At 44.8% G+C, this 25543-nt stretch overlaps 1 protein-coding gene across 1 annotated transcript in view; it reads right to left on the bottom strand.

The window, feature by feature from the left end:
• pou6f2 (POU class 6 homeobox 2) overlaps positions 1 to 25543 on the bottom strand; it is an 812705-nt gene that overhangs the window by 517296 nt on the left and 269866 nt on the right. The window contains exon 3 of the mRNA XM_068032227.1: positions 5251 to 5336. Coding sequence (XP_067888328.1) covers positions 5251 to 5336 — 86 coding nt within the window. The remainder of the gene's footprint in view (positions 1 to 5250; positions 5337 to 25543) is intronic.

The following is a 25543-nucleotide window of genomic DNA, read 5'->3' as shown; positions in this document are numbered from 1 at the left end:
GAAGCAGACATAAGTACAATGGAAGAGTTAAAGGCAGGAGGAATGAGGATGAAAGCACCTTTAGCAGATTTGACTATTTCAGTGGAAGACAGAATTGGAACAGCAATCATAGGTGAATAAATCCCAGGAATGCTCAAGGAACAGTTAAAAAGTGCTTCAGATGTGACTCAAAGTATCATTATGCAATGAACTGCCCTAAGCGGAGGGGCAGAGTCCTCGAAATAACACACGATGCAGAGAATTCTTATACAGAAGAGGAAGGTACAGATGAAACTGAACAAATTGTACTAGTCACAAGGCATTTTAGTCCTGTGATGAATGTGTTAGTTGCGGATTCGTTCAACTGTGTTATACTGGATAGTGCTTGCACGTCGACAGTATGTGGAACTGATTGGTTACAATGTTATCTGGATTCACTTAGTAGTGAGGATCGACGCAAGGTTAAGGAATATGACAGTACTACCAGCTTTAGGTTTGGTGGTAACAACACACTGAAGTCGCTGGAGAGAGTAGTAATTCCATGTAAAATAGCTGGAGTAAGCCACTTTATCAGTACGAATGTAGTCTCTTGTGAAATACCTTTACTGTTGAGTAAGACTTCTATGAAAAAGGCACAAATGAAACATTATATGGAGCATGGAAAGTCAGTGAATTTGCAGTTTACCCAGTCATGGCATTATTGTATACCCTTAACAAAACTTGATGTTTCTAGTCAGAGTGTTAGATAAGTATTAAAGTGTTAAGAATCGGAGAGATAAAAAGCAAACTGTCTTAAAGTTATACAGACAAATTGCTCACCCTGCTTGTCAGTGATTAAAAACCCGGCTAAAGGATGCAGGTGTGATTGATGAAGAGTATACAAGGATAATAGAAGAGATTAGTGAAAAGTGTGAAATCTATAAAAAAGTATTGGAGGACACCATCACATCCTATTGTCAGCCTTCCATTGGCACTTCCACGTGACTTTAACAAGGTAGTTGCCATGGATTTAAAGGTGTGGGACAATGACAAGAATATTTTCATTCTACATTTTGTAGACCTAGCAACTAGATTTAGTCTTTCTACAATAATAAACAGTAAGGACAGAAGGGTGATTATAGACAAAATTATGGAGAAATGAGTAGGGACTGGACTTGGGGCACCAGCTGAGTTTCTGAATGATTATGGAGGGGAATTTGCCAATGACGAGTTCAGAGACATGTCTGAAAACACGAACATTATGGTTCTGAAAACTGCAGCTGAAAGTCCTGTCAGCAATGGGCTCTGTGAAAAGAATCACACAGTGGTTGATGAAATGCTGCATAAAATCTTAGCTGACCAGCCAAACTGCAAGTTGACAACTGCCCTGGCATGGATGGTTCATGCGAAGAATTCGCTTCAGATGGTTGGAGGAAAGAGTCCCTATCAATGGACAGAATCCCAAATTGCCTTCTGTACTGTGTGACAGTCCTCTTTCTCTAGAAAGTACTACAAATAGTTCAATTTTTTCTGCACATTTGAATGCTTTACATGCAGGGAGACGGGCTTTCATCAAGGCTAAGATCTCTGAGAAAATTCGGAGAGCTCGGAGGCATCGTACAAGGCCATCTGAGGTGGAATATAATTCAGGAGATTTGGTGTATTATAAAAGAGAGGGACATAGGGAATGGAAGGGCCCTGGGAAAGTAATTGGTTCATGATGGTAAGACAGTAGTTATCAAGAAAGGAAATCAAACTGTGATTAATCGGGGCTAATAACAAAATCTCAGAATCTGAGCAATTGATAGAGGGAAACGATGCACCTTGCGCCTCAAATACTCATGTGTTTCTGATGAAGGTCCTGAGGAACAGAATGAGGTAGATCAAGGGTTGGATAGTAATGTGAGGGATCATGACGTTCAAGAAAGAGATATCGCATCCAAAGGACAATTGCCCCAAGGAGGTACTCAGGTAACATATATGCCAGAGGGATCTAATAGATGGAGGTATGCAACAATTGTGGGACGTGCAGGAAAATCTACAGGCAAATTTAAATATTGGTTAAATGTTCAAGATGATGGCCAAGAAGCAAGGTCCATGGACTGGCAGAATGGGGTGAAAGAATGGAGGATAAGAAAGCAAAGTGCAAGTTCTAATAGTGGGTCTGGAAGTGATACTTGCTGAAGGAAGTGAACATGTACTGGAGAAAGAGCCTCCAATAATGTGTGAGGGAGATCTTCTTGCAGTATTCCTAAAAGACATCAAAGTGCTAATTGAGACAGTAGATTGAGCCAATTCCATAATGAAACAAAGGCTAGAGAGCAATCTTGGAATAGAACTAAAAGCAGAAGTCCTCATTTTTTTTTACTCGTTTCATGTGGGCATCGTTGACCAGGCCAGCATTTATTGCCCATTCCTAACTGTCCTTGAGAAGGTGTTAGTGGGCTGCCTTCTTGAACTGCTGCAGTCCATGTGGGGTAGGTACACCCACAATGCTGTTAGGAAGGGAGTTATAAGAACATAAGAACTAGGAGCAGGAGTAGGCAATTCAGCCCCTCGAGCCTGCTCCGCCATTCAATACGATCATGGCTGATCTCATCTTGGCCTCAACTCCACTTTCCTGCCCGTCTTCCATAACCCTTCAACCCATTACTAATTAAAAATCTGTCTATCTCCTCCTTAAATTTAGTCAATGTCCCGGCATCCACCACACTCTGGGATAGAGAATTCCACAGACTCACAATCCTTTGAGAGAAGTAATTTCTCCTCATCTCTGCTTTAAATCTGCTACCCCTTATCCTAAAACTATGACGTCTCATTCTAGATTGCCCCACAAGAGGAAACATCCTCTCCACATCTACTTTGTCAATCCCCTTAATCATCTTATATACCTCAATTAGATCTCCTCTCATTCTTCTAAACTCTAGGGAGTAAAGGCCTAAACTGCTCAATCCCTCTTCATTAGACAAATCCCTTATCTCTGGAATCAATCTAGTGAACCTCCTCTGAACTGCCTCCAGTGCAACTACTTCCCTCCTCAAGTAAGGGGACCAAAACTGTACGCAATACTCCAGGTGCGGCCTCACTAATGCCTTGTACAGTTGCAGCAACACTTGCCTACTTTTATACTCTATTCCTTTAGCAATAAATGCCAAAATTCCATTTGCCTTCCTTATTACCTGCTGTACCTGCATACTAGTTTTCAGCAAATCATGCACGAGGACACCAAGATCCCTCTGCACCAAAGCAATCTGAAGTTTCTCTCCATTTAGATAATAATTTTCATTTCTATTCTTCCAACCAAAATGGATAACCTCACACTTATCCACGCTAAATTCCATCTGCCAAGTTTTGACCCATTCACCTAACCTATCACATCCATTTGTAAATTTCTTATTTCTGTATTGCAACTTACTATCCCACCTATTTTAGCGTCATCTGCAAATTTGGCTGTAGTGCCGTCTATCCCTGCATCCAAGTCATTAATATAGATTGTAAATAGTTGGGGCCCGAGGACCGAACCCTGTGGCACCCCACTAGTTACATCTTGCCAGCCAGAAAAAGACCAATTTATCCCGACTCTCTGTTTTCCGTTGGTTAGCCAATCCTCTATCCAAGCTAATAAATTGCCCCTAACCCCATATGATCTTACCTTGTGTATTAACCTTTTGTGCGGCACCTTACCAAATGCCTTCTGGAAGTCCAGATATACTACATCTACAGGATCCCCATTATCCACTTTGCTTGTTACAGCTTTGAAGAACTCTAGCAAATTAGTCAAACACGATTTACCCTTCATAAAACCATGCTGACTCTGATGGATTGCGTTTTGACGCAAAGAGAAGCAAAACATAAGGAATTAGAGCGTTGGAGAGAGTTTGGAGTTTATTCAGAGCTTCCAGATAGGGGACAGCCAGCCTTGTCACATAGATGGATTTGTACAGAAAAAGTCCTCCTCGATGGAACTTATGAGGCTAAAGTGAGACTAGTTGTGAGGGGTTTGGAAGAGCAACTGGGTGATACTGATACAGCTGAAAAAGTAATCTTGAAAATCATTTTAGCTCTTTTGGCCACATATTCATGGGAGTGTAGAACCATTGGCATAAAAACCATATTTCTGCAGGGTGATACTTTTCAGAGAGAAATGTTTCTGAAACCACCCAAAGAGGCAGCAGATGCAGAACAAAAACTATGGAAACTGAACAAATGTGAAACTGTGTAAAGATAGGCTCCAGCATAATCCTTCCATAACAAGCTTTCTGGAGTCTAACATAGAGGGGGTGGGGGAAATTGGAGGTGGCGGGGGAAATTGGAGGCCTAGGAAGGAGACTGGAGGCTTGGGAGGGGTGGGGAGGTCAGAGGCGTGCAGTGGGTGGGGTGGGGTGGAGAGTGGAGACCTAGGAGGGTGATCAGAGGCCCTCAGGGTGGTGTGGTGGGGGAGGACTGAGGTCCCATGGGGAAGGTAGTGGGATAGGGTGGGCTGGGGTGAGGGGGATGCCGATCATGGGGGTTTCCCAGGCAGACATGCTGGATCCAGCAGGTAGGTGTAAAGGCATTTGCCTCCTGAATCCAGCAGCCCTCGCCTGGATGTAGCTGGTGTTTCTCCCGGCCATCCATCGTTAAATTCCAGAGGTAGAATATCAATGAGGCTTGCAGCCTCGTTATATTATTTAAAGTGTCAACTCGCCTCCTTGGAGCCGGTTGGTTGCTCACCCACTTTCCTGCCTCAGTTAAAGCCATAAGTGGGTGGGTTAGTTCTCCCACCTGACCCAAACCTGCCTGTTTTTTGTAGTTAAAATTTCCCCCATGTCTTTGGATGATGTCATCAAGGGGCAGCATGTTGATGATAAAAAGCACATGACCAAGGCTGCATCCTTGGGGACTCCAGAGGTATGGAGAACAGGAAGGGCAGCCATTGCTGGAGATATTCTGGCTATAATTGGAATAGGTAAGAGTGGAACCAAGCAAAAGCTTTCCCATTCAGCTGGGAGCCATCCTTGAAACTCATAGTGACGCCTTGCAATCTCTTGTGCAAATATCTGGAAATTCATTTACCTGGGTCTGCGGATGCAAATCTAGCTCACTGTTTCATATTCATGCAGTGATTTAGGGATACAACCTGTTGCCCTGTTTGACCGATTTTCGACAATCAGCCATGAGAATCATACACACAGCAATTTGACAGAATTGCAACAGAAAAATAAATTTCTTACTGAAAGTTTGATATGCACTTGCATGCATTCAGAAACAAAGCTTGTAGGCAAACTCTCTCTAAAATTGTAATCTACTAACCTGTGCCCCGACTGAAAACGAAGGGTGTGTTTGGCTAGGCTGGTCGGGTGTGCCAGTTTCGGAGTGTGTCGCGCTTCCTCTGGCCCCTGAAACCCAAACAGAAGCTGCACTAAATATCCAACAGTATTTTTCATTTATGATGTCAGACACCTTCCTTTCTTTGCTAAAAGTGGTGCATTCAGCTGCTTCATGACGATCTCAAATTATTGCTTGGTTGCTACATAAATCCATTCAACCTTACTGAACATCTAAACAAAGCAGCACTCTCACATAATGCTTACAACACCCATCTTATTGTGGAAGATACATTAAACTGGCATGTCAAAATAGAATTCTGAAGCACTCAATGGAAGTGAGCCACTCCAGAGATAGCAGCACGTGAAGTATTGCAGCCACACCAATTCAGTTAGCAAATTCAGCCTTGTGCTGATGCAAGAAGAATTAACAAGCTGAGTAAAATATTTGATTCTAATAACTGACCCGGGGCAAAAACAAGCAACAAGTGGAAATTATTCATACAGAAAAAGCACATGCGTGTGTGCGTATTCACACACACATAAAATCACAAATAGGTACACACACACTCACATGCGCACAGTAGGGTAACTGATAATGTGCTGAACCAGTTGTTTCATGTTTTACATCTCAGATTTAAATATTTTTTGAATAGCACAGTAATAAAGTAAATACTAAGTTTTGACTAAATGCATCAAGTAATCAATTGAACATAGCGCACGACTCTTTTTAAACTTAAATGAAGTTGAGTTTCAACAAGTTCTCCTATATTGTGACATAATAATGAGAAATAAATGGAGTTTTAGAGGGGCTGCAGGAACAGAGAGCCCTGAGGGTTCACATGCACCAATTTGAAGGTGACAAGACAAGGTGATAAGACTACTAAAAGAAACCATACAGAATCCTGGACTTTATAAACAGAGGCATAGAGTATGAAAAGAAGGAAGTTATGCTAAACCTTATGCTAAACTTTTATAAAACACTAATTAAGCCTCAGCTGGGGTATTACAACTCTGGGCACCACACTTCAAGAAAGATGTCAAGGCCTAAGAGAGGGTGCAGAAAAGATTTACTGGAGATGAGGGATCCAGTTATGTGGAAAGACTAGAGAAGCTGGGGTTGTTCTCCTTACAACAGAGAAGGTTAGGGGAAATCTAGTGTTCAAAGTGTTCAGAATAGAAGGGTTTTGATAGCATAGATAGGGAGAAACTGTTCCCACTGGCAGGAGGATTGGTAAATAGAGGACACATACTTAAGAGAATTGGCAAAAAAAAATCAAAGGGGTGAGGAAGAGAATTTTCTTTATGCAGTGAATTGTTATGATCTAGAATACACTGCCTGAAAGGGTGTTGGAAGTAAATTCAATAGTAACTTTCAAAAGGGAATTGGATATATACGTGAAAAGTAAATATTTGCAGTGCTATGTGAAAAGAGAATGGAAATGGGACTAATTGAATAGCTCTTTCAAAGAGCTGGCACAGGCACAATAGGCCAGACAGCCCCTTCTGCGCTGTAAGATTCTATGATTCTATGAAACAGTGCCACATGGAGGCTGCCTGGAGTTACTGGGCAGTCTCTGCACTTGGCGGAGGCCCCTCCCCTTGCCACTGCTAAAATGCCAATGGCAACTGGAAGAGGCCCTTAAGTGGCCATTAATTGGCCCCTAGGTGGGAGGGCCATCCTTGACCTTCCTCGCCGCGGACTAAATTCGATAATGTCAGAAAGGCAACGAGCACTCCATTTCTCACCTTCCCTCGCAATTTTATGCCCCCCCCCACCGAGGGCTTATAAAATTCATCCTGCTAACTCTCTTTTTCTCTTCACAGATGTTGCCTGAACTGCTGTGTATTTCCAGCATTTTCTGTTTTTGTTTCAGATTTCCAACATCTGCAGTATTTTGCTTTTGTAAAGATGTGAGGCTAACTCGTGTCTATTATTCTCTGGTTCCCCCACTGTCACACTCACGAGAAGTGCAGCAATGAATAGTTATTAAAAAAGGAACAATTTTAAGAAGACTAGTACATGTCCTGTCAACAAAACGGAGGATAAGACATATGACCCTCAGCATCTCTTGCGCTCAAATCCACATCCATGCCTAGTAAGACTGAAAATCAATTAAGCCGCTTCTGCATGGAAATGTGACAGATAATCACACCTGGATGTGAGCTATGCTCAAAAACAATGAGACAAGACCTTTTTCATACTTCTCGTCTCCAAATAACCTCCATTACAATAGAGTGTGAACCACCCTCATCTCCTCGGAATGGAGCCATCATCAAGACCATTACACAGCCCAGATAGGACTGAAACCCAAAGTCACATGGGCGAAGCCAACCCTTGTAAAATTCACCTGAAAGATAACCAAGAGGCTAGAAGATAGAGAGAAATTGGTTCCAGCCAACACAGTTGAACCCTGCTGAGATAAGTTGGAAGCTATCCACAACAAAGATAAGAAAGTGCCTCTGTGAAAATGACTTTCCTACCAGTGAGAATTGACCTAAGACATCAGCATCATCTTCATTCCCGAGTGAACTGCCAGGAGACTGCAACAGCACAACGAATACCAAACAACCAGCAAACAGGCCTGCAACTTTAAAATTCACCTTCTGAGGGGATCGCACAGGTTATTCCTGAAACAACAAACTTTTACAACCTGAACTCCGAACACCTCTTATCCTGTAATTTTCTATCTATCTTCTTTTGAGAATACATGTGAAAGTGAATGCGTGCATGAGTGGTGTAGTGAACACCCAGGGAATGAGTATTTTTATATAAATATTTAATCTGCTGTTTTAAACCTACAAGAAAACCTGTCACTGACTGTTTATTTGGAAACTAAATCACAAGGGGTTAAAACACTAATAACAAAAAACACTTGCTGTGGTCAATTGAGAGGTGAACAGTGGAAACCCACCATGCCATCACCCACCTGGCCATAACACCTCTGTCACCTTTCTTAAAAAGCAGGGTGACATGCACAATTTTCCAATCGAAACGATCAGTTTTTGAATCAAGTGAACTTTGAAAGATTACAGTTATGGCATCTGCAATGTTCTCACCCACTTCCTTTAAAATCCCCTGGGATGGAAACTATCTGGTCCTACACCAGAAGTTTCCACTCCAATGGCTCAATTGGGAACCAGCACTTTTCTGCAGATTGGTAGACTGAGTGAGTTGCAATATACCATCCTCCAGAAGGGCAAATGTGGGCCCCACAAGGGCAGTAGCTTTAACCATGAAAAAAAGTTTTTCTTCTTTAACTTTTGTTTATCATTTGCCCTTACACAGGGGTCTGAGAAAAACATAGCCAGGGTTGGGGCCTGGGCAACCTCCCTCATTAGGAGATAGGCATGGAGTTTCCAGATACATGGGACAGAAAAGGACTGGAGGTGTGCTCCTAGCAAAGCTTGTGCCAACCTGTCCCATGCTAAAGAGGTTCCCTCCCACTGCTCCTGCAAATTCTGATGAGGTCAGTGCTGAAGGATGCCAGTGGGTGTGATTAGAGTCATAGAGTCATTTACGGCACAGAAAGAGGCCATTTGGCCCATCGAGTCTATGCCAACTCTCTGAGGAATAATCCAGTCAGTCCCACTCCCTCGCTCAATCCCCGTAGCCCTGCAAATTTATTTCCTTTAAGTGCCCATTCAATTTCCTTTTGAAATCATTGATTGTTTCCGTTTCCACCACCTTTGTGGGCAGTGAGTTCCAGGTTATTACCATTCGCTGTGTAAAAATGTTCTACCTCACATTCCCCCTGCATCTCTTGCCCAAAATGTTCAATCTGCATCGCCTAGTCCTTGTACTATCAGTTAATGGGAACGGTATTTACTTATCTACCTTATCTAAGCCTGTCATAATCTTCTACACCTCTATCAAATCTCCCCTCAATCTCCTTTGTTACAAGGAAAACAACACCAGCTTTTCCAACTTAGCCTTGTAACTAAAATCCCCCATCCCTGGAACCATTCTGGTAAATTTCCCCTGCACACTCTCATGGACCTTCCTAAAGTGTGGTCACGAGAACTGGATGCAATCCTCTAGATGGGGCCTAACCAGAGCTTTATATAGGTTAAGGATAACTTCCCTGCTTTTATACTCTATGCTTCTATTTATGAAGCCCAAGATCCCATATGCTTTGCTAACCCCTCTCTCAATACTTCCTGCCACCTTCAAAGATCGATGCACATGTACCCATAGTCCCTCTGTTCCTGTACTCTTTAGAAATGTGCCATTTAGTTCAAATTGCCTCTCCTTCTCCCTTCTGCCAAAATGCATCACCTCACACTTCCCTGTATTAAATTCCATCTGCCACTTGTCTGTCTATTCTGCCTATCTATGTCCTGTTGCATTCGTATCATGCTCATTCTTTGCCACTCCTTCAAGTTTGGTACCATCGGCAAATTTTGAAATTCTACTCTGTATTCTAAGATCCAATTCATCGATATATAGCAACAAAAAGCTGTGATCCCAGCACTGACCCTTGGGGAACATCACTATCTACCAACCTCCAATGCAAAAGGTAACGATTTACCGTGACTCGCTGTTTTCTGTCCTTAAGCAATTTTCTATCCACTTTGGACACTGAACCTCTTATTCCATGAGCCTCAATTTTGTTAACCAATGTTTTATGTGGTACATTATCAAAGGTTTTCTTAAAATTCATATAGACAACATCCACTGCATTCCCTTCATCAACCTTCTCTGTTACTTCATCAAAAACTTCAATTAGATTAGTCAAGCACGATCTGCCTTTTACAAATCCATACTGGCTCTGCTTAATTAACTCAAACCTCTCCAAGTGCCTGTTGATTTTTTCCATTATTATTGTTTCTAAAATCTTACTCACCACTGATGTTAAACTAACTGGTCTGTAGTTGCTAGGACTGTCCTTATACCCTTTCTTGAATAAGGATGTCACATTTGCCATTTTTCAATGCTAGGGCATCTCCTCCATATCGAGGGAAGATTATGGCAAGCGCTTCTGCTATTTTTTTTAATTCATTCATGTGATGTGGGCATTGTTGGCTATGCCAGCATTTACAGCCCATCCCTAATTGCCCTTGAGAAGGTGGTGATGAGCCACCTTCTTGAACCGCTGCAGTCCATGTGGGGTAGGTACACCCACAGTGATGTTAGGAGGGAGTTTCAGGATTTTGCCCCAGTGACAGTGAAGGAACAGCGATATACTTCCAATTCAGGCTGGTGTGTGACTTGGAGGGGAACTTGCAGGTGGTGGTGTTCCCATACAACTGCTGCCCTTGTCCTTCTAGGTGGTATAGGTCATGGATTTCCAAGGTGCTCTCTAAGGAGCCTTGGTGTGTTGCTGCAGTGCATCTTGTAGATGGTACACACTGCTGGCACTGTGTGTCGGTGATGGAGGGAGTGAAAGTTTGTAGATGGGGTGCCAATCAAGCGGGCTGCTTTGTCCTGGATGCTGTCGAGCTTCTTGAGTGTTGTTGGAGCTGTACCCAACCAAGCAAGTGGAAAGTATTTGATCCTGATTTGTGCCTTGTAGATTGTGGACAGGCTTTGGGGAGTCAGGAGGATTCCTAGCCTCTGACCTGCTCTTGTAGCCATGGTATTTATATGGCTACTCCAGTTCGGTTTCTGGTCAATGGTAGCCCCCAGGAGTTAATTGTGGGGGATTCAGCGATTGTGATGCCATTGAATGTCAAGGGGAGATGGTTAGATTCTATCTTGCTTGAGATAGTCATTGCCTGGCACTTGTGTGGCGCGAATGTAACTTGCCATTTATCAGCCCAAGCCTGGATATTGTCCAGGTCTTGCTGCATTTCTACACTGTTTCAGTATCTGAGGAGTCATGAATGGTGCTGAACATTGCGGAATCATCAGCGAATATCCCCACTTTTAACCTTATGATTGAAGGAAGGTCATTGATGAAGCAGCTGAAGATGTTTGGGCCTAGGACGTTACCCTGAGGAACTCCTGCACTGATGTCCTGGAATGGAAATGATTGACCTCCAACAACCACAACCATCTTCCTTTGTGCTAGGTATGACTTCAACCAGCGGAGTGTTTCCCCCGATTCCCATTGACTTCAGTTTTTCTAGGGCTCCTTGATGCCATACTTGGTCAAATGCTGCTTTGATGTCAAGGGCAGTCACTCTCACCTCACCTCACCTCTTCAGTTCAGCTCTTTTGTCCATGTTTGACCCAAGGCTGTAATGAGGTCAGGAGCTGAGTGGCCCTGGCAGAACTCAAACTGGGCAGAACTCAAACTGAGCAATAGTGAGCAGGTTATTGCTAAGCAAGTGCCGCTTGATAGCACTGTCGACGACACCTTCGATCACTTTACTGGTGATCAAGAGTAGACTGAAGGGGCGGTAATTGGCCGCGTTGGATTTGTCCTGCTTTTTCTGTACAGGACATACCTGGGCAATTATCCACATTGATAGTGATTTTTGGGTTCCCTTTTATGTTATGTATAACCACCAGGAACATGTTCTCTCACTTTTTGGTCTCTATTTATTATCCAAAATCAATTAAAAAACGTTTTCTTAAATACGTCTGGGAAGATCGCTTACAGATTTCTTTCCAAATTCTTTCAGTGGCAATGCATTCCCTTTTCCCACGTCTATTCCATAGCACCCCTTGGGCAACTCAATGTAGGTCTGTAAGTATAGCTAAATAAATATATAAAGATGCATACATCAATCCTCTCTGAAGAGACTATAGGGGATAAAAGGAAGCACCCCTCTCACTTGCTATCTGGTCAGCTTGCACAAGTAAACTACCTATCTCATGTGCAGTACTGCAAGGCATATTACAGACGAACAACCCAAGAATATGATCTGTCACCAGGGCTATCCTATCTTTATTTTTCATGTCTTTAATATAGATAAATACAGTGAGTGGTTGGTAGATTTCAGCTTTGTGCATGTTCTAAAGGGTTACTCACTAAGGCTTGCTGAACAAGAGAGAGACTTAGGTGCCATAGTCCATAAACATTGAAGGTCACAAGCAATGGAGCAAGACCATTGGGAACACACTAGGGTTCAGGGGCACAGTCCAACCAGAAATACTATACTCAATACTAATATTGTAGAATTTAGAGTGATGGATCTAGTTTAGATCTCCACAACTAGTGGGATTAGTGAAGCCCAAATGCATGGAGCATATTGAGAGAAAGAGGATGTCCAAATTGATACTTAGTCTTGAGCTCTTAGCTGTTTGGATAGGCTCAAGGAACTGTGGCCTATTCATTAGAGAAATTAAGGTGATATGATTAAGGTTTTTCAAATGAACAAGAGAACAGATTCTATCCCATTAGATAAATTATTTGAGTCAAAAATGGATGGAAGAGCTAGGAGGCATGGGTACAAAATAAGTAGGCAACGAGTGAAGTTAATTTTGAAACTTTTTTTACTCTGGAGCTGATTACCAAAACACGTGGTGAAGATGAATTCACTGTAGTCCTTCAAAAGAGAGCTTGGTAGGTTCCTCCGGGAGGATGACATCTTGAATTATGGAAGGTGGTGTGGGGTAGTTGGAATTTGGGATACTCAGAGTTACTGTGGTCTTTGGGGCTTTGCTTGATCGTTTTTGGGAGGGTTGGGCAGCTGCTGGTGAGCAGGGGACCAGCTGTTGGAAAGCAGGGGACCAGATAATGAAGCAGGGGGCCAGCCACTGGAGAGTGAAGGTCAACTGCTGGAGGAAGAGAATTGGGAGTAGCCACAGAAGAGTCTGAACCAACCACAGTGAAGTGACAAGCCAAGGGAGAGTGGACATGAGTTGCAGGAGAGCCATTTGGAACCTGCACTGTAATGCCTGCAGAATAAAACTGTACCCATGGGATAGACATTGATAGATAGTTACAGATGAGGAAGGCCATTCAGCTCAGTTTATGTCACCTTGCCAGACAGATTCTAACATTCCCCCATTGCAACATCCAATTGTTTCTGAAACTAGTTTATTCAACGCTTTGATCATTCTTGTGTGAAGAAATGTTTTCTGTCATCAGAAATTATTTGTTACTGAATTGTAGCAGTGTCCCCTCATTTTACACTGCCAGATTAATTTAAAGTAGTACTGTGGAGCAACTTATCTATACTGTAACAATCTTACCTGCCTTTATAAAATCACCTCTCAGACACTGAAAAACCAGACAGCTGAAAAATCCAAGGGCAGGATTTTGGTGCCAATATGGGCGTGGGAATGGAGGCAGGCAGGCATAGAATTTCCTGTGAGTGGCAGGTAGCTTGTTAACTCAAAGAAAAGGACAAATAGAGCCATTGATCAGAGGCCGACTGGAATTTTCCAGACCTGCTCCCCAGGCCCGGTGGAGGCGGGCTCGCCACCGACTCTTCAGCCGGTGGACAGGGCCTCCCACCCAATGAAGAATTCCAGCCTTCATGTTTCTTCAGGTGGCCCTCCAGGCATATACTGCGAATGGAATAGAAGGAGGTAGCCACAGAGGTCAATGCAAGAAGTCTGGCCCCGACGACCTGGCTGCAGTGCTGGAAAAAGCTCAATGCCCACAAACAAGTGGTGAAGGTCAGTGAATGCTACAATTGTGGAGGGCTTTGGTGTGGCCACACCTGGAGTACGGTGCACAGTTTTGACTCCTTATCTAAGGAAGAATATATTTGCCTTGGAGGTGGTGTAGTAAAGGTTCACTATATTGATTCCTGGGATGAGAGGGTTGTCCTATGATGAGAGGCCTTTACTCTCTGGAGTTTAGAAGAATGAGAGGTGATCTCATTGAAACATGTGAGATTCTGTGGGGGCCTGACAGGTTAGATGCTGGGAAGTTGCTTCCCTGGCTGGAGTCTGGAACTATGGGGCACAGTCTCAAGATAAAGATCGATCCTTTAAGACTGAGTTTGAGGAGGAATTTCTTCACTCAGAAGTTTGTGAATCTTTGGAATTGTCTACCCCAGAGGGTTGTATCTGCTCAGTTGTTGAGTATATTCAAGGTTGAGACAGAGTTTTGGACATTTGGGGAAATCAAGGAATGAAGGAGTCAGGCAGGAAAGTGGAATTGAGGTCAGGGATCAGCCATGATCTTACTGAATCTTAGAGCAGGCTCAAGAGGCTATATGTCCTACTCCTGCTCCTTTTTCATATGCTCTTATTGTCCCCGGCACAGTGTGGGGTTGGGACCTGCATTTTATTCCAATGTCTGGGTCCCGACCCCAAATGGAAAATCCTGCCCAAGTCTCTCTTCATAACTCAGGACCTTAGTAGTCAGGATGGCAAAGCAGTCTAATGAGCTTGTGTTCATCTTGCAGCATACCCTGGAGGCACGGTTCAAATCCCTATTCCCGTGCCATATGGGAATTCCAGGATGCTTCTTGTGTCCTGGACAACACATGTGCAGGAAGTGTCATCAGCTGGAGAACCCGAGCTCTGAGTTTTGGAGCTTGAGCAGCAATGGCAGTTACTGCAGTGCATCCATGAGGCTATGGGTATGGATAGCATGTTTCTGCATGTGGTCACCCCATAGCTTAAGAGTGTGCAGGCAGAGAGGGAATGGTTGATTGCCAGACAGACAAGGAGCACCAGGCAGGTATTGCGGGAGTCCCTGAGTGCATCTCACTCTCTAACCAGCATTCCATGCTGAATATTGGCAAGGCAATGGTTTCTCTGGGTGTACAACCACAGCTAAGTCCATGGCACCATTGGCGGCTTAGCTGTATAGTGAGGGAGGAGGAAAATCAGGACAAAAATAGTGATCGAGGATTTAATAGTTAGGGGTCGTGACTCTGGAATGTTACCCCCCCCCCCCCCACCCCCATTGTGCCAGGGTCATTGAGTGGCTGCAGAACATTCTGAGGTGGGAGGATGAACAGTCAGATGTTGTGGTCCAAATCGGTACTAATGACATAGAAAAAGGGTAAGGTCTTGCAGGCAGATTTCGGGAGTTAGGAAAGGTCGTCGACCTGAAACGTTAACTCTGTTTCTCTCTCCACAGATGCTGTCAGGCCTGCTAAGTATTTCCAGCATTCTGTAGATTTAAAATCATTGGCAGAAGGGTCAGAGGTGGGGTGAAAAGAAATTATTTTCACCCAGAGAGTGGTGGGGGTCTGGAACTCATTGTCTGAAAGGGTAGTTAAGGCAGAAACTTTCATTGCATTAAACAAAATACTTGCTGTAATCCACAGGGCTATGGACCAAGGGCTGGAAAATGAGATTAGGCTGGATAGCTCTTAGGCCGGTACAGGCATGATGGGCCGAATGGCCACCTTCTGGTCTTAAACTTTCTATGCTTCTATGTTTACCTTGAACTACGGGATCATCTTCAAAGCTCTTCTCTGCACTGCCCCCAGCACTTAAACGTTTCTTTTGTTTTTTTGGCAACCTGGATGCATTCAAGGTGCAGTCAGCACAGCGCAGGATGCAAATTCGTCACTTCCTGCCTCTGACATATGTTTTACTGTTTTAGCCAGGTAGTTCAACTTCCGATGAAGGGTCACTGACCCGAAACGTTAACTCTGCTTCTCTTTTCACAGATGCTGCCAGACCTGCTGAGTGGTTCCAGCATTTCTTGTTTTTATTTCAGATTTCCAGCATCCGCAGTATTTTGCTTTTAGTTCAACACCCTATTGGTTTTGTTGGTTTCTGCTCTGCATTAGTTGAACATGTTTAGCATTACGTTTACTAAGGTTCTTAAGTCTTTTTCAGCTTCATCCTTTATTATTTCAGCACCATCCATGTAATTCGCACATCGTTTTTATTTCAGATTTCCTTCATACTCAATATTTTGGAGAATATCTGGTTATGGTTATGCACAGGAAAATATAGCTCTGTGGTTGGCTACACTTTTAGTCAATTGAAACTGTCTTTTCTGCACGATGGAAGAATTAGAGATTGCAAGATACACGAAAAGTTTAATCGGTTTTATTCAATTAAGTTTGTGTTTGATCCAGTTTTTTCTTCTGAGAAATGTGGGAAACTAAGAACATTCTAGAGTGGGACAGACCAATATGCACAATAAATAAACTATAAAGTACAAATTATTCTGATTGAAAAGTGTGAAAAAAACAAGTTAAGCACATTCCATCTTCCTTTATCTGAGACTCCTGTTAACTCATGGTTTGGCTCCCAACATGTGCGAGAAGACATTTAATCTCCGGGATACAGACCAGCCAAGAGCCAAAGTTCATCCCAGCATCAAGGCTTGAGCTGTGACAGAAGGGTGGAAAAGCTGGGCCTTGTCAGATTCAGATGAGGTGACCAAGAGAGAAACTCATAGAGGTAATTAAGATGGTAGAGCATATAGAAAAGATAAATCCAAAACACTGCTTTAATAGAACAAGGGGAAACAGGTTGAAACTGGTGAGAGGCACATTTACATCAGATGCCAGAAAGAACTTCTTCATCTGAAGATTAATTGACTGGGATTAGACTTTTGGGTGAGGTATCAGAGATGAAAATCCTACTGAAGGATCAGTAGATATTCTGATGGAGCACTACAGGTTTCTCCTTCTGGAAGATTGAGCTATATTATGCAGAATTACCTTCCTCTGCTGCAATTTATATTGTGAACTTGTGAAAAGAATTGTACTGAAGCAGTGTGCAAGCATATGGAATCAGTCCCATATTCATATTCCTCTGCTGCAAAAAATTTTCCACCTCTCTGGAATCCATAGCAGTACCTCTTAGTTTCCCATGCATGATATGTCCAAAATATTTCATGGAGCAATCTGCTTCTTTAACTTCGCAGTCATGGTCATCATGCAGAGCTGCTGAACCCAGTCCTGAGGAAACAGCCTTGTTGACACTAGTCAAACACAATTTGGAGTTGTGTGTGCAGTTCTGGCTATTTAATCAATAGTAAGAGTATTATTGCCCTTGAGAGGGAACAAAGACAAGCAAAAAAGGTGATTCTGGGTATCAGGAATTTATTTTAAGGAAGTTGGCCTTATCTTTGCAAAAGCAGAGCATTAAGAGAAAGCCTCCAACAACTGATACTCTATAGGATGGCACTGTGGGTCAGAAAGGCCCTCACTGGACTTGTGGAAGCTTTGAATTGTAATGTTCCAGAGACTTTGAGGTGATCTAAGTATAGTTCTCAAGATAATGAAGGGAATCAATAGATAATAAAAACAGAAAGTGCTGGAAATACTCAGCAGGTCTGGCAGCATCTGCAGAGAGAAGCAGAATTAACGTTTCAGGTCTGTGACCTTTCATCAGAAATTGTTCCTTTCAAATTGTTCACTCTGGTGAAGGGATTATTTCCAGGAGACACAGATTTAGAAGAAAAGTGAGGGGTATAACAGAGATGTAGAATAAGATGCCAGGAAACCAAATGAAGCAACAGTATATAAATGGATCCTGGAGAGAAATGGATTGAGCGATTATGGTGAAAAGGTTGTTGATGGGATTGATCTCTGAAAAAAGGACAGTCATGTTTGGGTCTAATAACTTTTTCTGTTCCTAAAACTACTGTGTTCTTATCTCAGGGGACAATGAAAAGGTTCAAGTTCCCCCTCATGTTCCTTCTTATTTCTAACCCCCTATTTTTTAACTTGTGTCTTCTGATATTTGACCCCTTCTCCAGAGTGAATAATTTCCAAAAGGAAAAGTTTGCTTAAATCGATTTTTGTCAATTCTCTTCACTGAGGTGATTTATGCAAAATTTTCAAGCTTCCAGCAAAAGAAGCCAACTTCAGCTATTGAAGACAAATCAAGTGCCAGATTCCACTACACTGTGACTGGTGGAAATACCCTTCATCTGTTGCCATATCTCCCAAGAGACCTTCTCACGGGCTGCAAAATTAAGCATGCATGAGAGATGCTAACCTTTGAATACATCCATCATCATCACAGAGGAGGACAGCATGTGTCTGATTCAGCAGGCACTTGAAAATGCCAGAAGCAATGTACAGCCCAGTAACACCAGATGTTCACTAGAGTGGTCAGACTGCATTACATTTTAAAATTATAGTTGGCAGACCACATTGGCTCTCAATACAAGCCGGCAACTAGTCAGCAACAGTTCTCTAGTACGTTGCATTCAAAGCTCCTGCACAGACAACATGGTCCAATTCACATGGGGTTGACGCACAGTATCATCACATATAGCATCTTTTGAATAAGGTGCCTTTGCAGTGCTTAGTGGTCAGTATATTGTACAGCAGTGAACAGAACAAAACTACATGTTTTAGGAGTACAGATTATCGTCAATTAATATGTTGTAGAGCATGGCTGCCAGACCCGAACCCGACGGCACCCGACGACATGGGTCGGGTTTGGGTCGGGTCGGGTCGCTCTCCCGGGTCTGGCATTCGGACTCGGGTCGGGTCGGGCCGGGTCGGACACACTCTAACATCACCTCCGGGCACATGGCTCCAATCTTAATGTACTTTTTAAACAACGTTTCAAGTCCAGTTACACAGTTTTTATTGCTTATCAGCACACGCTTAAAAAGTGAAAACGGAAGCTAGGTTAACTGAACATTCCGGTGGTCGGGTCGGGCACGGGAAAAAATGAAAGGACACGGGCCGGGTCGGATGTGGTTCTGTCGGACATGGGTTGGGTTTCATTTGCAGACCCGAGCCGGCCTTTAAGAAGTTGCTGCAAAAATGAATGAGGGGAAAAAATCCTGTAATCCATTGGTTGCAAGGTGCTTTGGAACATCTTCGGAGTGCAAAAAGTGTTATAAAGTTAGTTCTATCCGTTTCCACTGTCCTCTAATGTCAATAAAGTGGTAGATGTGAATGAAAAAGGGAAAAGCAGGAGAAAGTATAAACAGATTATTCTCCCACGTTAAGGTCTGCTCTGAGGATTCCTATACCTTTGTAAAAGGCTGAATGAATAATTAGCAAAAGGTTGGAGAAAAAGCTGACTTTGCTTCTTAAGGGCTTGTTAAAGTCATTAATGAGACACTCTTGAGTAATGAGTCTGGTTTCGACTTTGGGGCTCATTGCTCAATCTGGTGCACTCATTTAGGATTAGTGGTCTGGAACTCCTTGTTGGGAATTCGCGAGCTAATGCACTTGGTTTTCAGTCCATTTATAATTAAATCAGGCATGCTGACCAGTGATCTGCCTGACCAGTGCACCCTGTCATGCTGCTCGTCACTGGGAATACCTGATGAGGGGGTCAGCCCTTTGCTGCAATTGAGTTTAAACAACCCAAAGACTTTAAAATATGACCACAAGAGGCATCACATTTTTAAGAATATCAGAAAATGGTGTTAAAGGCCTGCTTGGGTCTGCAAATGCAACCCGACCCGAGCCCGAGAGAACCACATCTGACCCGAGCCCGACCTGGCCTGAGTCCTTTCTTTTTTTCCTGCGCCTGATCCTACCCGACCACCGGAATATAATCAACTTTATTGAAAAGGTTGCGCTCTACCTTGGGTGGAATCACTCACTGCAGACTAGTGCGGAGTGTTTCCTGCCTTGACATCCTGGCTGATACTGTGTCCGACCCAGCCCAATCTGACCAAAGCCCGAATGCCGGACCTGGAAGAGCAAGCCGACCCAACCCAAACCCGACACATGTCGGGTTGCCATGCTTTAACTGGTGTATGTACCTGAAGATCACAAGCGAGGAAACAGAAAGCAAGCTTTGGGCTAAAAATTGGATATGGCCAGTTTGCGGGCACGGGGATCATGATACATGTTTACCCCAAACCCCATCAAGGAGATGCAGGAAGCACGTGAACTTGGTGCTGCCTGCTCATCTCCATGACTGCGGCATGCAGCCCAGTGCTAAACACCTCTTAAAGGGGAGCGGCATTCTGGCTGCAGCAGCTGCTGGAACTGTTTCTGTAAGTGTTTCTCAGAAGGAATAGAGCAGCAGGCCAGAGTGAAGGCTCCCAGGTTTTCCAATGCAGCACTGGAGGTCTTAGTCCAGGGGTGTAAAGGAGGAGAGACATTGGCCGGAATTTTATGCCCCCAAAATGAGCGGGCTGGTGGTGGGGGGTGGGGGGGAGGGGCGTAAAATTGAGTGGGAGGTGGGGGAAGGGGTCATTCCTGACCCCCTACCGCCCCTGCTGCAATTTTACGCAGGGTGGTGGTAGGAAGAAATGGCCGCCCTCCCCAGGCCAATTAACTGGCACTTATGGGCCTTCTCCTGCTGCTGCTTTTAGCGGGCGGGTGGGGGGTCTCCTGATCGGGCACCCTGTGCCCCACGGAGGGCAGCCCTGAAGTCTCAACTGTCCCCAACACACAACACTCCCCATGCCCCCCTAACCGGCCCCCCTTGTGTCGCCAGAGCCCAACCAATTGACCACACAAAGGCCCTAAAAACTTACCACTCTTCCAGGGCTGTCCTTCATCTTCCTTGTGATGGCTGGGTGTAACAGCTGCGGGTCCGCTGATTGGCCAGCAGCTCCATTAGGTAGGTCTTTCTGCCTCAAGGAGGTGGGAGTCCCGCCCAAGACCAATTAAGGGCCTGGGGGGCGTAAAATCCCGGTCTGACTCCAAAGGCCCAGTGGAGGCGGGCTCACCACCGACCTTTCAGCCAGTGGACAGGGCCTCCCACCCAATGAAAAATTCCAGCCTTCATGTTTCTTCAGGTGGCCCTCCAGGCTTATACTGCGAATGGAATGGAAGGAGGTAGCCACAGAGGTCAATGCAAACAGTCTGGCCCCAACGACCTGGCTGCAGTGCTGGAAAAAGCTCAATGCCCACAAACAAGTGGTGAAGGTCAGTGAATGCTACAATTGTGGAGGGCTTTGGTGAGGCCACACCTGGAGTACGGTGCACAGTTTTGACTCCTTATCTAAGGAAGAATATATTTGCCTTGGAGGTGAGGTAGCAAAGGTTCATCATATTGATTCCTGGGAGGAGAGGGTTGTCCCATGATGAGAGGTTGAGTAGAATGGGCCTTTACGCTCTGGAGTTTAGAAGAATGAGAGGTGATCTCATTGAAACATGTGAGATTCTGTGGGGGCCTGAAAGGTTAGATGCTGGGAAGTTGCTTCCCTGGCTGGAGAGTCTGGAACTATGGGGCACAGTCTCAAGATAAAGATCGATCCTTTAAGACTGAGTTTGAGGAGGAATCTCTTCACTCAGAAGTTTGTGAACCTTTGGAATTGTCTACCCCAGAGGGTTGTGGCTGCTCAGTTGTTGAGTATATTCAAGGTTGTGTCACAGAGTCATAGAGTCATACAGCACAGAAACAGGCCCTTCGGCCCATCGTGTCTGTGCAGCCATCAAGCACCTAACTATTCTAGTCCCATTTTCCAGCACTTGGCCCGTAGCCTTGTCTGCTACGGCATTTCAAGTGCTCATCTAACTACTTCTTAAATCTTGTGAGGGTTCCAGCCTCTACCACCACTTCAGGCAGTGCATTCCAGATTCTAACCACCCTCTGGGTGAAAAAATATTTCCTCAAATCCCCTCTAGTCCTCCTGGCCCTTACCGTAAATCTATGCCCCCTGGTTATTGACCCCTCCGCTAAGGGAAAACGTCTCTTCCTATCTAACCTATCAATGCCCCTCATAATTATGTATACCTCAATCATGTCCCCCCTCATCCTTCTCTGTTCTAAGGAAAACAACCCTCGCCTATTCAGTCTCTCTTCATAGCTGAAATGCTCCAGCCCAGGCAACATCCTGCTGAATCTCCTCTGCACCCTCTGCAGTGCAATCACATCCTTCCTATAGTGTGGTGACCAGAACTGTACACAGTACTCCAGCTGTGGCCGAACTAGCGTTTTATACAGCTCCATCATAACCTCCCTGCTCTTATATTCTATGCCTCGGCTAATAAAGGCAAGTATCCCATATGCCTTCCTAACCACCTTAAGTACCTGTGCTGCTGCCTTCAGTGATCTATGGACAAGTACACCAAGGTCCCTCTGACCTTCTGTACTTCCTAGGGTCCTACCATCCATTGTATATTCCCTTGCCTCATTAGTCCTCCCAAAATGCATCACCTCACACTTCTCAGGATTAAATTCCATTGCCACAGCTCCGCCCATCTTACCAGCCCATCTATATCATCCTGTAATCTAAGGCTTTCCTCCTCACTACTTACGACACCACCAATTTTCATGTCATCTGCGAACTTACTTATCGTACCTCCTATATTCATGTCTAAATCATTAATGTACACTACAAACAGCAAGGGTCCCAGTACCGATCCCTGTGGTACACCACTGGTCACAGGCTTCCACTCGCAAAAACAACCCTCGACCATTACCCTCTGCTTCCTGCCACCAAGCCAATTTTGGATCCAATTTGCCAAATTGCCCTGGATCCCATGGGGTCTTAGCTTCTTAACCAATCTCCCATGCGGGACCTTGTCAAAAGCCTTACTGAAGACCATGTAGACTACATCAACTGCTTTACCCTCATCTACACATCTAGTCACCTCCTCGAAAAATTCAATCAAGTTAGTTAGACACAATCTCCCCCGTCAAAGCCATGCTGACTATCATTGATAAATCCCTGCCTCCAAGTGGAGATTAATCCTGTCCCTCAGAATTTTTTCCAATATTTTCCCAACTACGGATGTTAGACTTACTGACCTGGTCTATCCCTGCTACCCTTCTTGAATAATGGTACCACATTCGCTGTTCTCCAGTCCTCTGGCACCTCTCTCGTGGCCAGAGAGGATCTGAAAATTTGTGTCAGAGCCCGTGCTATCTCCTCCCTTGCCTCACTTAACAGCCTGGGATACATCTCATCTGGGCCTGGGGATTTATCCACTTTTAAGCCCTCTAAAACATCTAATAATCTGCCATAAGCCTCCTTTTTTTTCCTGATCCAATACTCCATATCCCTTGACATCCAGGGTTCCCTGGATGTGATGGTCCTACCCTTCACCTTAACAGGTACATGTTGGCTCTGAACTCTCACTATTTCCTCTTTGAATGCCTCCCACTGATCTGATGTAGACTTTCCTACAAGTAGCTGCTCCCAGTCCACTTTGGCCAGATCCTTTTATCAAATTGAAATCGGCCGTCCCCCAATTCAGTACCTTTATTTCTGGCCCGTCTTTGTCCTTTACCATAACTACCTTAAATCTTACAGAGTTATGGTCACTATCCCCGAAATTCTCCCCCACTGACACTTCTACCACTTGTCCAGCTTCATTCCCTAGGATTAGGTCCAGTACTGCCCCTTCTCTTGTAGGACTTTCTACGTACTGGCTCAAAAAGCTCTCCTGTATGCATTTTAGGAATTCCTCCCCCTTTAAGCCTTTTGCACTAAGACTATCCCAGCTGATATTCTTCTTTGGCCTCCTTTTAGTTTAGTTTAGAGATACAGCACTGAAACAGGCCCTTCGGCCCACCGAGTCTGTGCCGACCATCAACCACCCATTTATACTAATCCTACACTAATCCCATATTCCTACCACATCCCCACCTGTCCCTATATTTCCCTACCACTTACCTATACTAGGGGCAATTTATCATGGCCAATTTACCTACCAACCTGCAAGTCCTTTGGCTGTGGGAGGAAACCGGAGCACCCGGAGAAAACCCACGCAGACACAGGGAGAACTTGCAAACTCCACACAGGCAGTACCCAGAATTGAACCCAGGTCACTGGAGCTGTGAGGCTGCGGTGCTAACCACTGCGCCACTGCGCCATTGTCGAGAGACAATGGATAAGCGCCTGGAGGTGGTTAGCGGTTTGTGAAGCAGTGCCTGGAGTGGCTATAAAGGCCAATTCTAGAGTGACAGGCTCTTCCACAGGTGCTGCAGAGAAATTTGTTTGTCGGGGCTGTTACACAGTTGGCTCTCCCCTTGCGCCTTTTTCTTTTTTCCTGCCAACTACTAAGTCTCTTCGACTCGCCACACTTTAGCCCCGTCTTTATGGCTGCACGCCAGCTCTGGCGAACGCTGGTAACTGACTCCCACGACTTGTGATCAATGTCACAGGATTTCATGTCGCGTTTGCAGACGTCTTTAAAGCGGAGACATGGACAGCCGGTGGGTCTGATACCAGTGGCGAGCTCGCTGTACAATGTGTCTTTGGGGATCCTGCCATCTTCACATGGCCAAGCCATCTCAAGCGCCGCTGACTCAGTAGTGTGTATAAGCTGGGGATGTTGGCCGCCTCGAGGACTTCTGTGTTGGAGATACGGTCCTGCCACCTGATGCCAAGTATTCTCCGGAGGCAGCTAAGATGGAATGAATTGAGACGTCGCTCTTGGCTGACATACGTTGTCCAGGCCTCGCTGCCATAGAGCAAGGTACTGAGGACACAGGCCTGATACACTCAGACTTTTGTGTTCCGTGTCAGTGCGCCATTTTCCCACACTCTCTTGGCCAGTCTGGACATAGCAGTGGAAGCCTTTCCCATGCGCTTGTTGATTTCTGCATCTGGAGACAGGTTACTGGTGATAGTTGAGCCTAGGTAGGTGAACTCTTGAACCACTTCCAGAGCGTGGTCGCCAATATTGATGGATGGAGCATTTCTGACGTCCTGCCCCATGATGTTCGTTTTCTTGAGGCTGATGGTTAGGCCAAATTCATTGCAGGCAGCCGCAAACCTGTCGATGAGACTCTGCAGGCACTCTTCAGTGTGAGATGTTAAAGCAGCATCGTCAGCAAAGAGGAGTTCCCTGATAAGGACTTTCCGTACTTTGGACTTCGCTCTTAGACGGGCAAGGTTGAACAACCTGCCGCCTGATCTTGTGTGGAGGAAAATTCCTTCTTCCGAGGACTTGAACGCATGTGAAAGCAGCAGGGAGAAGAAAATCCCAAAAAGTGTGGGTGCGAGAACACAGCCCTGTTTCACGCCACTCAGGATAGGAAAGGGGTCTGATGAGGAGCCACCATGTTGAATTGTGCCTTTCATATTGTCATGGAATGAGGTGACGATACTTAGTAGCTTTGGTGGGCATCCAATCTTTTCTAGTAGTCTGGAGAGACCACGTCTGCTGACGAGGTCAAAGGCTTTGGTGAGATCAATGAAAGCAATGTAGAGGGGCATCTGTTGTTCACGGCATTTCTCCTGTATCTGACGAAGGGTGAACAGCATGTCAACGGTTGATCTCTCTGCATGAAAGCCACACTGTGCCTCAGGGTAGACGCGCTCGGCCAGCTTCTGGAGCCTGTTTAGAGCGGCTCGAGCAAAGACTTTCCCCACTATGCTGAGCAGGGAGATTCCACGGTAGTTGTTGCAGTCACTGCGGTCACCTTTGTTTTTAGAGGGTGATGATATTGGCATCGCGCATGTCCTGGGGTACTGCTCCCTCGTCCCAGCACAGGCATAACATTTCATGTCGTGCTGAGAGTATAGCAGTATTATTAGGTAAGTTGAAATCCCCTCCTATTATTACTCTATTATTTTTATACCTCGCTGCGATTTGACTACATTTCTGTTCCTCTCTCTCTCCCTGACTGT

This window comes from Heterodontus francisci, chromosome 5 (genome assembly GCF_036365525.1).
Source record: "Heterodontus francisci isolate sHetFra1 chromosome 5, sHetFra1.hap1, whole genome shotgun sequence".
NCBI lineage: Eukaryota > Metazoa > Chordata > Chondrichthyes > Heterodontiformes > Heterodontidae > Heterodontus > Heterodontus francisci.
This window is presented reverse-complemented; position numbering and strand designations above follow the sequence as displayed.